Source organism: Carettochelys insculpta, chromosome 1, assembly GCF_033958435.1.
Source record: "Carettochelys insculpta isolate YL-2023 chromosome 1, ASM3395843v1, whole genome shotgun sequence".
NCBI lineage: Eukaryota > Metazoa > Chordata > Testudines > Carettochelyidae > Carettochelys > Carettochelys insculpta.
The window spans coordinates 297419131-297434460 of NC_134137.1; the positions used below are offsets into that span (position 1 = coordinate 297419131).

Consider the following 15330-nt stretch of genomic DNA (forward strand, 5'->3'; position numbering starts at 1 on the left):
TGTGCTGATTAGAGCCATCAGAGAAATAATGTTCCTTTTTGTCCTTCCTGTGCAGTTTGAGGAGGCTACAGGGTCAGTTCCAGATCCCAGTTTGCCCCTTCCACAGCAGCTTGAGCTAGCTTTGAGGAAAATTAAGGAGCACATTCGAACAATCTTAGAAACTCGGGCAACTTGCAAATCACTGGAAGAGGTAATTAGATGAATAGATACCTAAATCATTAAAAGTATAAGTATAGAACAAGAATAAATATGTTAACCTGAGTTTATTTTTTACTGTGGTGTATGAGGCATGCATTTATAAGAATGAAGCACTGTGGAACAGTTCAATATCTGAATATAATGAAAAAGCTCATTTCTGTTTCTCTTTAGATATGTAAGAACTTAAACAGGAAGACATTTGCAAACAGTTCATATTCAAGATGCTGAGATTGCACAAAATATGTTTCTTATTACTAATTAGGTTTAATTATCATTATGTAGTATTAATTGAATTAATAGTGTGTTAAATTTACGTAAATTTCTTCTCAAACGCTAAATATGAAAGTAAGCCTTTTAAAAGCACACTATTAATGTAAGTACATTGTGTTCTGAAATTTCCCCACAGTGAAATACAAATTAAAATTATGGATGTAAAGTCCCATTTAATTAGTTAACCGGTTAAGTCTTAAGTTTAACTGGTTAACTCATGAAACAGAGGTATGGGGGGTAAAAGGAAGGAGACCAGGCTAGTCTTACTGGGCTGGACCAGATCATTCCCACTCTCAGCATATCTTTGAAATGTTTAGTAGTGCCCTGCGTGTTACCCCCAGTTAACTGTAATCGGTGCGCCTCATCTGCTTATGGTAAGGCTTACCAGTTAACCATTAACATCCCTAATTGAAATGGAGATTTGTCCGAGTAGGAAAAATCATTTGTCGTTTGTAATTTGATTTTGACATAATCTGACACATTTTGTTAGCAAGAAATATTTCCTTTACTTTTTAGCATATTATTTTTATAAGATTACTAATAATTTTCTTTGTTGTAGAAACTGAAAGAGAAAGAAACTGCACTGTGGAAAGCAGAGCAAAATGTTTTATCAAGAGACAGAGTTATAAATGAACTAAGGCTTCGATTACCTGCAACAGCAGAAAGAGAGAGAATAATAGCTGAGTTAGGTAGAAAAGAAAATGATCCAGAGTACCATCATGCCATCAAAGTTGCCCAGCAAACTATTACAAATATGCAAGCGAGATTAAATCAAAAAGAGGAAGTGTTGAAAAAGTATCGGCATCTGCTTGCAAAAGCTCGAGAGGTATATGCACTTTTTGTTTTGTATTATTTTTTAGGAGCTTGAATTAATTTTGTGCGCAGTTCTATTTTCAGTGGAGACTTGGTAAAACTGCCATGGACTTCAGTTGGAGCAGAACAAGCCATTTATTATGACTTTCTCATTGCACAAATGAAGAGAGTTTTTTAACCTGTGTTTCAAAATGTATGTAAATACAAGTTTTCTGATTATTCTCCTTTAGAATTGCTTTAGTGTGGCAAGATCAGGCAGCAAACTTTGCAGTGGTAGGTGCAGGAAATTAACAAATAGTATAATTCTACATTTTGTTTGTTTGTTCACACAGTTTTCTTCAAAAAATATAGAATTCTGTGTTGTAGCAGTTCATTGTGGCCTAGATCATGTCGTGAGCTTGACCTAGGTAGATTCTTGCCTGGCAAGATTGTGACTTGTGACTGAAATCATCAAAACTTTGTATTAATTAGCTATACAAGAGCTTTAAATTCATCTTAAAGAGTTTTTATAAAGCCTTTTAAAGATATCAGTTTGATGTTATTCATGTGTGACCTGACAAGAGTAAAAGTGGTAAGGAAATGAGGTGCAGAAACATCCAAGAGAATAACAATATTAAAAGAGATGGTAGAGGGAACAGTTTACACTGGCACTTTACAGTGTGATAACTTGCTGCACTTGGGGAAAGGGTGTTTTTCAGACCCCTGAGTGAGATGGTTACAGAGCAGTAGAGTAGCAGTGTAGACAAGCCCCCAATGACTTCTGCATGACAACATCAGTTTGTTAAATACTCTTTGGTTTGCCAGATTGCCTCTTCCTATGTACACAGAATGAATGAGACAACACAAGGTTACATATTCCAACCTCTGTCTTGCAGTTTAAGACTTTGAAACGGGGAAAATGATGTCTTTATGAATATTTCTACGCTTCCCAAAAATGTAATATTATGACTACCTATTACATCTGAACTTATTGAGAGGCTTTAATACATTAATGTAGTTTTCGGCTCTTTTCTTTTCTCTCCTAGAAATTTATCAGGATAATGAATTTGCTTTAACTGCTTAGTGCTTATATTTGTTGGCCAGTGATAGAATATGAACTGAGGAAATCCTACTCCAGAGAGTCAAGTAGCTAGCATGGAAACATCCATGGGTTTCTGGAGTATCATGCATGTAAACATGCATTAAGAATATATTTTCATTTTGTGCTGATAGGAGCAAGAGGAAATTGCAAAGAAACATGAAGAAGACCTCCGGGTTTTACATCAGAAGCTAGATTTGTATGCTGACAATTCACTTAATAAATTCAGACAAACTGCTTTGGTAGGTTTATTTGTTAGTTTGAGATGTGGGATCATTTTGTTCATGGTTGCCAAGTTGTTTATAGTTTTGGTTTTGTATGTTTTGAAAATAATTTGAAAATTAACCCCCCATTCCAGAAGAGCAGCTTGTCAGTTCAAGATAGTACAAACAGGAAGATAAATAGGAGGGACTGTTGTTACAATATTATTATATGCAGATGAAGTTGAAAGAATTTGAGAAAGATGAGTGAGGAAATAAAGGTTCTTCATCGAGTGTCCGCGTTGGTGCTCCACAATAGGTGTCAGGCTCACCCGGCGCCGCAGATCGGAATTCTTCCAGCAGTTTCTCCTGGATCGCGCATGCGCTGGCGCGCACCGCTCCCTTGCACATCCCCGGCCACGTGCGCAATCCGGTCCCCACCAGTTCCTTCTCAGCCGTCATCGGCTGCAGACGGAATCTGCTCAGGCTACGGCCAGAGTCAGATTAGACAGTGTTTCTACATGTAAATTGTTGTTTCTTTTTTTTTCAAAAAAAAAAAAAAAAAAAGAAAGAGAGAGAGGACAAAGAGAATATTTAAAAAAAAAAAAGGAGAGAGAGGAGCGGAGAAGAAGAGTGGACGTGAAGGCCAGTAGGCCGCCCACTGCCCTGCAGGCCGGGGTCCGCGATTCGGGTAAACAGGCACAGATAAGGTGCTAAGTACCCTATTAACAGTAAAAGACTCACCGAGATGGCTTCTTCAGGCTTTAAAAAGCGTGAGTCCTGCCGCAAAGCTATGCCGGCCTCCGATGGGCAGAGCGAATGCATCCGATGCCTGGGGGAATCGCACGTTACCCGGAAGTGTTCCCACTGTGCTAAGCTCACAGCCAGGGCAAGGAAAGACAGAGAAACGCGTCTTAAAATGCTGTTGTTTGATAAGGCCCTCCAGCCAGACTTGCCGGAGAGGCAATCAGAAGGGCCCTCTGGGTTGCACAAAGGAAGGCAGCTTCTCTGACCCCCTCAGTGCAAAAACGGAGGGAGCTCTCCCCAGCTCGATCCCTGTCGGCGGTCTGAGCGAGCAGGATGGGCGGAGCACACAGCCCCCAGCTGCATACTCAGGCAAGCGGCACCGCGGCAGTGCACGTGGCAGAGGCTGAGCCTCTGATTACAAAACAGCCGGCACGCACAGTGCCTACAGCGGCAGCCAGGCTAGCACAGGAACCGGCGGCACCGACCCCCGCGGCACCAACAGTGCAGGGCCAGCAGGCAAGGAGCCCCCAGGCACCGGAGGACGTTATCCGTGTGGCACCGCAGCTGAGCGGGCAGAGCGCGGCACGGAAGCGGGCTGTGCCAGCCCCGCAGGGGAGGGGAAAGGCAAGAGCAAAAACCCGGCACTGCAGCCCTTCTCCGGACAGGGCTGCGCTGCTGCTAACAACAAGCTCTCCCCCTGTGCTACACACACCTCCCAGAAGGCCTGGGTCTCCACCGGCCTATCCAGAACCACCTCCTCCGTTCCTCCAACCAATGTCACCATGGCTTGGACCACCTTCACCCTTCCTGGGATTGGATCCGCTGGAGTACTATCACAAACCAGTGTCACCGCTATCTGTGTCATCGTGGAGTTCTCGCTCTCCCAGACATCGGGGGTACACACCCCGAGAGTGGTCCAGGTCTCTGTCCCTGGACCCGTGCCCGTGCTGCCATGGTCGTTCTTATCATGCTGGACACAGACACACCAGGCCTACGCCCAGAGGCAGGTCCCGCCCCGGCCAGCCAATACCCCCGTGGACACTCCCGGGTGGGGATGGAAACTCAGTTATCTCAAGGGGAGTTAATTTTAGAACCCCGAGACTTTCCTTCGCAATCCTCCAGCAAGCAGGTATACCATCGGCCGCAGGAACCTGAGAGTTCGAGGGAGGTTTACCCAAGTGGTTCCTCCTCATCCTCCCCAGATGAGGCCATGGCCCCCGGGGATGTCGCTCCTCTGGATGACCTTAAACAGTTTCAGGAGCTGTTTAAAAGGGTGGCTTTCACGCAAGGCATTCAAACGGCAGAAGTGCAGGAGAAACATCACAAACTCCTGAAACATTTGAGACCCCCGGCTTCATCCAAAATCGCTATCCCGCTGGACGAAGCCATTATGGAGTCAGACACTATCATATGGCAGACTCCGGCCTCTGTTCCGCCTATGAACAAGAGAGCGGATAAGAAGTACTTCGTCCCGGCAAAGGGCATGGAGTTCCTCTTCAGTCACCCACAACTGAACTCACTGGTGGTCGAATCGTCCCAGCAGAGGTCAAAGACTTCTCAGTACAAATCGGGGGGATTGGACAAAGATGCCAAGAAGCTGGAGCTGTTTGGCAGGAAGGTATGTTCCTCCTCCACCCTGGTATTGAGAATTGCAAATTATGCGGCACACCTAGTGAACCATAACTTCGATAATTACTCCAGGCTTACTTCTCTCATGGATTCACTTCCGGAAGATAAGAAGCCGGTGTTAAAGGCAATTGTGCAAGAGGGCTACGCAGCTTAGAGAACAGGAGTCCAGATCGCCCTGGATGTGGCAGATATGGCGGCACGCTCAACGGCTACAGCAGTGGTCATGCGTAGAGAATCCTGGCTCCAGACATAGGGCATCCCGAGAGATCTACAGGCGAAGATTGTGGATCTTCCCTTTGCCACGCAGAAGTTGTTTGCAGACTCAACCGACTCGGTCCTCCACTCCAGTAAGGACTCCAGAGCTACACTTCAATACCCCTCCATATAGGAAGAAAAAATATTACCCTCAGGAAAGACCCGTACCAACCACAGTGTGCGCAGTATCAACGGGGCTACGACCAAGGGCGACATCAACAGCAGCAACAGTACAGAACACCCAGGTGACATTCCCAACAAAGCCGCACACCCTCGGGACAGGCCCAAAGGCAACAAGTTTGACGGACATGTCGAGGGCTGCCCTATCACTACCATCGCGCAATACCACTCTCATCTCATGTTCCATCATCGCCTCCGACTGTTTCACTCCCAATGGCAAAAGATCACCGCAGACAAATGGGTGCTGGAGATCATAGCCATGGGTTACACGATCCCCTTCCAGTTGCTCCCACCGCCGAAGCCTCCCTCCAGGCCCCACCTCCGGGACGCTGCCCACGAGGCGAGGCTCAAACAGGAGGTGGACCATCTTATGTTCATAGGGGCGGTGGAAATAGTGCCGGAACAATTCCAGGGGAAAGGGTTTTATTCACGCTACTTCCTCACAGAGAAGAAAACAGGAGGCTGGAGGCCCATCTTAGATCTTCAGGGCCTCAACCGCTACTTGCACAAGCAATGGTTTCGGATGATTACAGTCGCCTCCATACTCACAGCACTGGACGATGGAGATGGGTTTGCCGCCCTTGACTTACAAGATGCTTACTTTCATATAATGATCCACCCGGCACACAGGCGCTTTCTCCGCTTCATGGTCGGCAAGGAACACTTCCAGTACAGGGTTCTTCCATTCGGCCTCTCCTCAGCCCCCAGAGTCTTTACCAAAACCTTGGCAGTGGTGTCAGCCTAGCTGCACAGACAGGGGGTATTCATATTTCCATACCTGGACGACTGCCTACTGAAAGGAGCCTGTAAGGCAGAGGTCCTACGCATGATACGCGTCACAGCATACACGTTTTCTTCGCTGGGCCTAGTCATCAACCTCGTGAAGTCAAAGACCGACCCCACACAGGACATAGAGTTCATAGGGGCATGCATAAACTCTATCACAGCAAGGGTGTACCTACCCGACGCCCACTTTCGCGCCATCAGTTCGCTGGTGCAAGTCATTACATACAGCCCCACGGTGCCGGTCTTAACGTGCTTACAGCTGCTGGGCCATATGGTGGCAGCAATATTTGTGGTACATAATGCCAGATTGCACATGCAAAGCCTGCAGCATTGGCTGGCGAGCATCTACAAACCGGCAGCACACACTGTTCACAGGGTAGTGTCGCCCACGACAGAGGTGCGCAGATCCCTGGCGTGGTGGGTAAACCCCAAGAACTTGCTAGCGGGGGTGCCCTTTCACCAACCACAAATGTCTATTTTTCTTACTACCGATGCCTCCCACATAGGATGGGGAGCGCAGATCGGCGACAAGGTGATGCAAGGGCTATGGTCCCCTGCGGAACAGTCACTGCACATAAACATACTGTAGCTCAGAGCAGTGTTCAACGCCTGCAAGCATTTCTGAGACCACATATGTGGCAAAGTAGTCGGGATCAATACAGACAATACCTCCACTATGTTTTACATAAATCAGCAAGGAGGAGCCTGATCCCGGGCCCTATGTGTGGAAGCAATCCGACTGTGGAACTGGTGCATCGCCAACAACATTATGTTGAAAGCCTCGTACTTGCCAGGCGCTCACAACGTGAAAGCAGATCAGCTGAGCAGGTGCTTTGCACTCACGCACGAATGGCAGATCCGCACAGATCTGCTACGACCGATCTTTCACACATGGGGGTTTACCCAGATTGATCTGTTTGACACACAGCACAACAAGAAGTGCCCCCAGTACTGCTCCAGGGCAGGAGTGGGGCGGGGGTCTCTGGGGGACGCATTCATGATTCCATGGAAGGGCCCCCTACTTTACACGTTCCCCCCGACAGCGCTTATCCACAAGGTCTTGCAGAAAGCCAGAAGGGAGAGAGCTCGCATGATACTAGTAGTCCCAATGTGGGATCGGCAGCAATGGTTTCCCTTGCTTCTGCTCATGTCGGACCGCCCACCGCTTCCCCTACCGCTGGCGCCGGAGCTACTCACGCAGGCCCAGGGGTCCATAGTGCACCCAAACCATCAGAGCCTGCGCCTACAAGCATGGCTAATCCATGGCTCAGCTGCTTAGAAAGTACATGCACGGAGGGAGTACAACAAGTCCTGGAAAGTAGCTGAAGGACCTCCACCAGGAAGACTTATAAGCAGAAATGGACTCGATTCACAGCCTGGTGTTCCGCCAAGCAGTTAGCTCGCCTTGACGTTCCTATACCAGTAATACTTGAATACTTATTGGACTTCAAGAGGGGCGGGCTTTCCTTATCCTCACTAAAAGTCCACCTCGCTGCTATATCAGCCTTTCGGCATACAGAGGAGGGGCCCACGGTATTTGCCCATCCTATCGTTACCAGGTTCTTGAAGGGGTTGGTAAACCTGTACCCCCCTCGGAAACCGCTTCCGCCATCGTGGAACCTGGACCTGGTGCTCAGCACACTCATGGGTCCACCTTTTGAACCGTTAGCCACGGTTCCCCTACATCTCCTTACGATAAAAACAACCTTCCTCCTTGCAATTACGTCAGCTCGCAGGGTGAGTGAGCTCGCAGCAGTTATGGCAATGTCGCCCTGCACAGTATTCTCAAAGGAGGCGGTAACCTTACGGCTGCACCCAGCCTTTGTTCCAAAAGTTTCTTCAGAATTCCATCTGAACGAACCAATAGTTTTACCCTCGTTTTACCCGAAGCCTCACAGCTCCAGCAAGGAGGCACGCCTTCATCTCCTGGACGTGAGGAGGGCGTTGGCCTTCTACATAGACAGAACTAAGTCCTTCCGGAAAACGGACAGGCTTCTAGTCTCTCTCGCTCCCAGGTCAAAAGGAGAAGGTCTCTCTTCACAGAGAATCTCAAAGCACATTGTGTCCTGTATAAAAATGTGCTACGAGCTTCGAAAGACTCCTTTGCTGGCCCCGCCCAGGGCTCACTCCACCAGGGCGGTGGCGGCGTCAACAGCCTTCTTTAAGGGCATTGCATTGAAGGACATCTGTAGAACGGCGACCTGGTAATCCTATGACACCTTCGCCAAGCATTATGCCCTACATCGGGTATTCCAAGAGGATACCCGCCTCTCGACAGCAGTCCTTTCGGGGGCAAGCTGCACATAAACCGATTACCCACCTCCTTTCTTGGGTTACTGCTGGGTAGTCACCTATTGTGGAGCATCCACGGGGACACTCGATGAAGAAAGAGAAGTTACCCACCGTAGTAACGATGGTTCTTCGAGATGTGTCCCCATGGGTGCTCCACCACCCACCCATCCTCCCCGCTTCGGATCTCTGTCTAGTGTCTTTTAGGAGCATCCGAGCCAGATGGTGAAGGAACTGGCGGGGACTGGATTGCGCACGTGGCCGGGGACACACAAGGGAGCGGTGCGTGCCGGCGCATGCGCGATCCAGGAGAAACTGCTGGAAGAATTCCAATCTGCGGCGCCGGGCGAGCCTGACACCTATTGTGGAGCGCCCATGGGGACACATCTCGAAGAACCATCGTTACTACGGTGAGTAACTTCTCTTTAATAAACAAACTTGATACTTCAGTTTAGAACGGGGTGGTCAAAATTAGCTGGGGGGACTGGATCCAGGTTACCAAGAATTTCTCTCTGGCCTGCACTGCTGATTAGCAGAGCGTTCATACTTACAGACAGCAGTATGTGTTCAGCTGCCCCTCTCCTCGTTCCATCTGCAGCCAAGCTGGTCCTAGGATTTTCCTGCTAGCTGTGGAGAGAGGGAGGGTTTGGAGGAGAAAAGGTAGCGCTGAAGTTAGGGTGTTCCCCTATCCCATCTCTGTGCCTCAGTGATTGGTCAGAGGGAGAGACACAGAGGAGCTGCTCCACTCTGAAGCCTGTCAAGTGACTCACTCAGGAAAGGGTAGAAACAACAGGGCAGGACCAGTTTTCCTCAAAGAGATAGAGGTTGGTTTCTGTCAGAAACCCAGCAGGAGCCAGCAAACACAGGCTGTGTTAACGCTAGCACTGCACTTTTGAAAGAGGCATGCAAATGAGGAATTGAAACTCTAAATGAGGTGCAGATTTACTTATGTGGCACCTCATTTGCATATTCTTCTTTCAGAAGAAGAAAACCAGTGTAGATGCGGCTCTTTGGAAAGTAAACCCCATCTTTGAAACAACCTTTCTTCCTGTATTTTGGAATAAGGTATTCTGGAATAGCTATGCTGGAATAGTTTATTTTGAAATAACACTGCTACACACAAACATGCACTTAGGTATTTCAAAATACAGTGTCTACAAATATACAGCCTAGTTCGAAATAAAGGTATTGGATGCACTGTGGCTTATTTCGAAATAGGCTCTATTTGCTGTCTTAACAGGACCTATTTTGAAAAGGCTATTTCCTCATAGCAGATAGCTAATATTCCCCTAGAATGACTGAGGCTTACCAGTTTTGAAATAGGCTAGCTGCTATTTTGAAATAGCGGTTGCACTGTGTAGACACCAGGATAGTTATTTCAAAATAATGGCTGTTATTTCAAAATAACTTTGCTATGTAGTTCTACCCACACCATTACTGTCACACACACTCAATCTGTGCCATGCACACTTTCATTGTCACATATACAGTGCTGTGTCATGAAGTCTGTGTCTCACACACAGTGTTTCTCTTTCATACAAAGAGTGTGCGTGAGTCTCTAGCATCCTCAGCCCCAACCCTTCTGTCCAAGACCCTGCCCCCTCTGGGGGAGCCCAGAGCCAGCCCACCACAACCGCTACCAAAATTTATGGAGTGGCTCCTATGCGAAAATTATTACACCCCTTATCCCTCCCCAGAGTAGATCATAATTCAACATATCCTGATCTAGACTGAGACATTAGGCATGCTGATGTCTTTCATTTTCCCCCTCCTTTTTTTCAGTCCTTTACTGTAAATAAGCTACATCTTAAATATCCTTTTTTTTCTTGAAAGACTGACCACCTTTATTTAACTAGCTATATAAGTATTCTTCAGCTACAGAAACCACTTGGGCTTGTCTACACTTGCCCTCTACTTCGAAGGGGGCATGTTAATCAGGGTGATGGGAGATTACTACTGAAGTGCTGCGGTAGATATGCAGCACTTCATTAGGCTAATTCTCCCCCACGGCAACATCAAAGTGTCAGTCTTTGAAGTGCTGGCATGTGTGTAGCCGTGGGCACTTCGAAGTGCCTGCACTATTTCAAAGTGCCTTTACTCCCCAAAATTTTGAGGAGTAAAGGTGCTTTGAAGTAGCGTGGGCACTTCAAAGTTCCCGTGGCTACATGCATGCTGGTACTTCAATGATGGACACTTTCAAGTTGCCACGGGGGAGAATTAGCCTAATGAAGTGCTGCATATTCACCACAGTACTTCATTAGTAATCTCCCATGACCCTGATTAATATGCCCCCTTCGAAGTTGGGGGCAAGTGTAGACAAGTCAGTGTCCCTAGCATTTTACTGTTATAGGTTACATCAGTGATTATAAAATATAATTTAAAAGTCTCTGCTTGATTATTCTTGGCATCGGATTCAACATAATGAAATGACTGCAGAACTTCCCTGTATAATATGAAGATTGTTCTGTTTTTACAGGAGTTAATGAAAAAGCCTTCTTTATCAGTTCCCACCAACACACATGTCATTCGTCTAGCTGAGATGGAGCAAACAGTAGTGGAACAGGACAACTCTCTTGCTTTGCTTCTCCACAAGTTAAAAAAAGCATCATCTGATTTGGAGAAACAAAAACAACTTACTTTCTTAAAAATCAGAGAATTTGAAAACATCAAGGCTCAGTAAGTATTTAGTTATAGAATTATTATAATTCAAGTAATAATTAGATTAGATGCATCGTCTGTAAGTCTAAAATGTTACTGTGTTATTAAGATAATTAATTGACTTGTATGTGCTTTATTATTATTTATTAATATGACTGACTGAAGAAACTAACCTAACCATTTATAAAGCTGCAATTGTAACTTTAAAATATTTATTTTGAGGGTTGTCGTCAAAGCTTGATTCTAAAAATTGTTGTTTAAAAGATGTAATGGTGAATTGTGAATGTGTTTTTCCCCTTTATTGAGCCCTTTTTATTGAATTTTTGATGCAGTGAATTCAATTTTTTGAACTGTGAGATGTAATTTTGTACATCTTAAATAGTATGTTAGGCTTGATGAAGAACAAAGATTGAAAGTCATGAAAATTTAGCCTATATGATAAGATCAAGAAAAGAAAAATGTAATCTGGTCTTGCTTGCTTAACTCGTGTAATTTTTCCCACTGATGCTGTGCATGAGATCACTGTTTGGTATTGGTTTAGGAACTGGGATCACAGTAATTTGTCTCATTTTCAGTTAAGTTGATTTTTTTTGTTGGTTGAGCCAAACAGACTTTGTAGGTTTTTGTGATTGCCAGATTTGTGTGTGCTTTTGCCCTTGTAGTTAGCACTTTGTGTAAATACAAATGTCTATCTCTGGATGTGGATATCTGCAGATAGAAATAGCCATCTGCTAATTAAAACTTTAATTTTTATATTAGAGAGACCACTCCAGGGTTACACACACATGTATTTTATTAAAGGCCACTACTGAATTAAAGGAAAATGGGGAACTAGCTTTCAGGCACATACCTACATACACCCACACCCTCCTGCACTCATGCCCTTACACACATAGGAGCTCACACGGGTGAAGAGTTGAACAAGAACAGTGGAAGAAGCCAAGGCGTAGTGGATCCAGTGTGTCTGGCTGCAGTCATAAATCCAGCCAGGGTGGCAAGCTGATTGTGTGACATCACCCGCCCCCACCCCCCCACAAAACAACCCTCTTTGTCAGCTTGCTATCTTGTCAGCTGTAGTACTTAGGAGCAGTCAGCACCTTCCATCCTGGGGGGAGCGGAAGGGGTCTTGGGCCTCCTACTGACGCTTCCACCCCAGCCATGATTAACTCTTGTAGAGTGGCACTGGCAAGAAGAGAAAGATAAAAGGAGAGTTTCTGTAGCTTTGCATCCATGTTTTGTACGTTTCAGTCCAATGGCAATTGTCCTGTTGCACTGCCCCAGGATTCTGTATGGCCATGAGTCACCACCTAACTGCAGATGGGACTATGATCTTACCTTGATGGGGCTTTTTTCTCTTTCCTGAGGTGGATTCTTTTGCAGGGCTCAGCTCCTCTTATTGTCTGGCCATCAAGGTGCTCCTTGCAGTTGGTCATCCAGACAGGCCTGCTTCAGGGACTGATTACATTGTGCAAACACCCACATTCACACTTTCCTTATTCACGGAAAGGAAAGCTCACTTCAGAAATAAAGAAATGTCTTTTACAAAAGGAACAGCCAGGATTTCTTACAAGACTTATGGTATCCATAAACAATTTTGTACTAACTTGCATTCGTCTACGAGTGTCCCCGTGGGTGCTCCACAATAGGTGTCGGGCTCGCCCGGCGCCGCAGATCGGAATTCTTCCAGCAGTTTCTCCTGGATCGCGCGTGCCGCTCTCTTGCGCGTCCCTGGCCACGTACGCGATCCGGTCCCCGCCAGTTCCTTCTCAACCGCCATCAGCTGCAGACGGAATCCGCTCAGGCTACGGCCAGAGTCAGATTAGCTAGAGTTTTACGTGTAAATTGTTGTTTCTCTCTCTTTTTTTTTTTTTTTGTTAGAAAGAAAAAAAGCAAGAGAGTAAAAAAAAATAAAAATAAAAATATATAATAAAAAGAGAGAGAGAGGCGGAGAAGATGCGTGGACGTGAAGGCCAGTAGGCCTCCCGCCACTGCAGGCCGGTGTCCGCAACGGGTAAACAGGCACAAATTAAGTGCTAAGTGCCCTATTAACAACAAAAAGACTCACCGCGATGTCCTCTTCAGGCTTTAAAAAGTGTGAGTCCTGCCGCGAAGCTATGCTGGCCTCCTATGGGCATAGCGAATGCATTCAGTGCCTGGGGGAATCACACGTTACCCAGAAGTGTTCCCACTGTGCTAAGCTCACAGCCAGGGCCAGGAAAGACAGAGAAATGTGGCTGAAAATGCTCCTGTTTGATAAGGCTCTCCAGCCCGACTTGCCGGAGAGGCCTCAACCAGAAGGGCCCTCTGGGCTCCACAAAAGGAAGGCGGCTTCCCTCACCCCCTCGGTGCAGAAACGGAGGAAGCTCTCTCCAGCCCGATCCCTGCCAGCGGTCTCAGCAAGCGGGACAGGAGGAGCACACAGCCCCCAGCTGCATACTCAAACAAGCGGCAGCCAGCAGTGCACGTGGCAGAGGCTGAGCCTCCGATTTACCAAACAGCCGGCATGCGCGGCACTAGAGCTGCGGCCAGGCAAGCGCCGGAACTGGCGGCACCGAACCCTGCGGCGCCAGCGGTGCAGGGCCAACAGACACGGAGCCTGCAGGCACCGGAGGACGTTATCCGTGCGGCACCGCAGCTGAGCGGGCCGAGCGCGGCGCCAACAGCGGGGCCGAGATCCCCGGCACGGAAGGGGGCAGTGCCAGCCCTGCAGAGGAGGGGAAAGGCAAGAGCAAAAACCCGGCACCGCAGCCCTTCTCTGGACAGGGCTGCAATGCTGCTATCAACAAGCCCTCCCCTTATGCTGCACATGCCGCCCAGAAGATCTGGGTCTCCACTGGCCTATCCAGAACCGCCTCCTCCATTCCTCCAACCTACGTCGTCATGGCTTGGGCCACCTTCGCCCTTTCTGGGATTGGGTCCGCTGGAGTACTATCACAAACCAGCTTCACCGTTATCTGTATTGTTGCGGAGATCTCGCTCTCCCAGACATCGGGGGTACGCACCCCAAGAGTGGTCCAAGTCTCCATACCCGGACACATGCCCGTGCTGCCATGGTCGTTCTTATCATGCTGGACACAGACACCCCAGGCCTACACCTAGGGGCAGGTCCCCCCTGGCCGTCCAATACCCCCGTGGACACTCCCGACCGGCGACGGAAACACAGCTATCTCAAGGAGAGTTAATTTTAGAACCCCGAGACTTTCCTTTGCAATCCTCCAGCGAGCGGTGTACCATCGGCCACAGGAACCTGAGAGTTCAAGGGAGGTTTACCCTAGTGGTTCCTCCTCGTCCTCCCCTGATGAGGCCACGGCCCCCGGGGATGTTGCTCCCCCGGACGACCTCAAACAGTTTCAGGAGCTGTTTAAAAGGGTGGCTTTCATGCAAGGCATCCAAACGGCAGAAGTGCAGGAGAAACATCACAAACTCCTGAAACATTTGAGACCCCCGGCTTCATCCAAAATCGCTATCCCGCTGGACGAAGCCATTATGGAGTCAGCCACTACCATATGGCAGACCCCAGCCTCCGCTCCACCTATGAACAAGAGAGCGGATAAGAAGTACTTCGTCCCGGCGAAGGGCATGGAGTTCCTTTCCAGTCACCCACAACCAAACTCATAGGTGGTAGAATCGTCTCAGCAGAGATCAAAGACTTCTCAGTACAAATCAGGGGGTTCGGACAAAGATGCCAAGAAGCTGGAGCTGTTTGGCAGGAAGGTATGTTCCTCCTCCACCCTGCTATTGAGAATGGCAAACTATGCAGCATATCTAGCGAACCATAATTATGATAATTACTCCAGGCTTACTTCTCTCATGGATTCACTTCCGGAAGATAAGAAGCCGGTGCTAAAGGCAATCGTGCAAGAGGGCTGCGCAGCTTCGAGGACGGGAATCCAGATCGCCCTGGACGTGGCGGACACGGCGGCACGCTCAACGACTACAGCAGTGGTCATGCGTAGAGAATCCTGGCTCCAGACATTGGGTATCCCGAGGGATCTTCAGGCAAAGATTCTGGATCTTCCCTTTGCCACGCAGAAGTTGTTTGCAGACTCAACCGACTCGGTCCTCCACTCCAGTAAGGACTCCAGAGCTACACTTAGAACTCTGGGTATTTATACCCCTCATATAGGAAGAAAAAGTATTACCCTCGGCAAAGACGATACCCGTACCAACCACAGCGTGCTCAGTACCAACGGGGCTACGACCAAGGGTGACATCAACAGCAGCAAC

The 15330-nt window shown here is 47.8% G+C and overlaps 1 protein-coding gene across 1 annotated transcript in view; it reads left to right on the forward strand.

Annotated features, from left to right (window-relative positions):
* CEP290 (centrosomal protein 290) overlaps window positions 1–15330 on the forward strand; it is a 143471-nt gene that overhangs the window by 84167 nt on the left and 43974 nt on the right. Inside the window, exons 35-38 of the mRNA XM_075012177.1 lie at window positions 56–190; window positions 1028–1294; window positions 2494–2601; window positions 10922–11121. Of these exons, the coding sequence (XP_074868278.1) occupies window positions 56–190; window positions 1028–1294; window positions 2494–2601; window positions 10922–11121 (710 nt within the window). The remainder of the gene's footprint in view (window positions 1–55; window positions 191–1027; window positions 1295–2493; window positions 2602–10921; window positions 11122–15330) is intronic.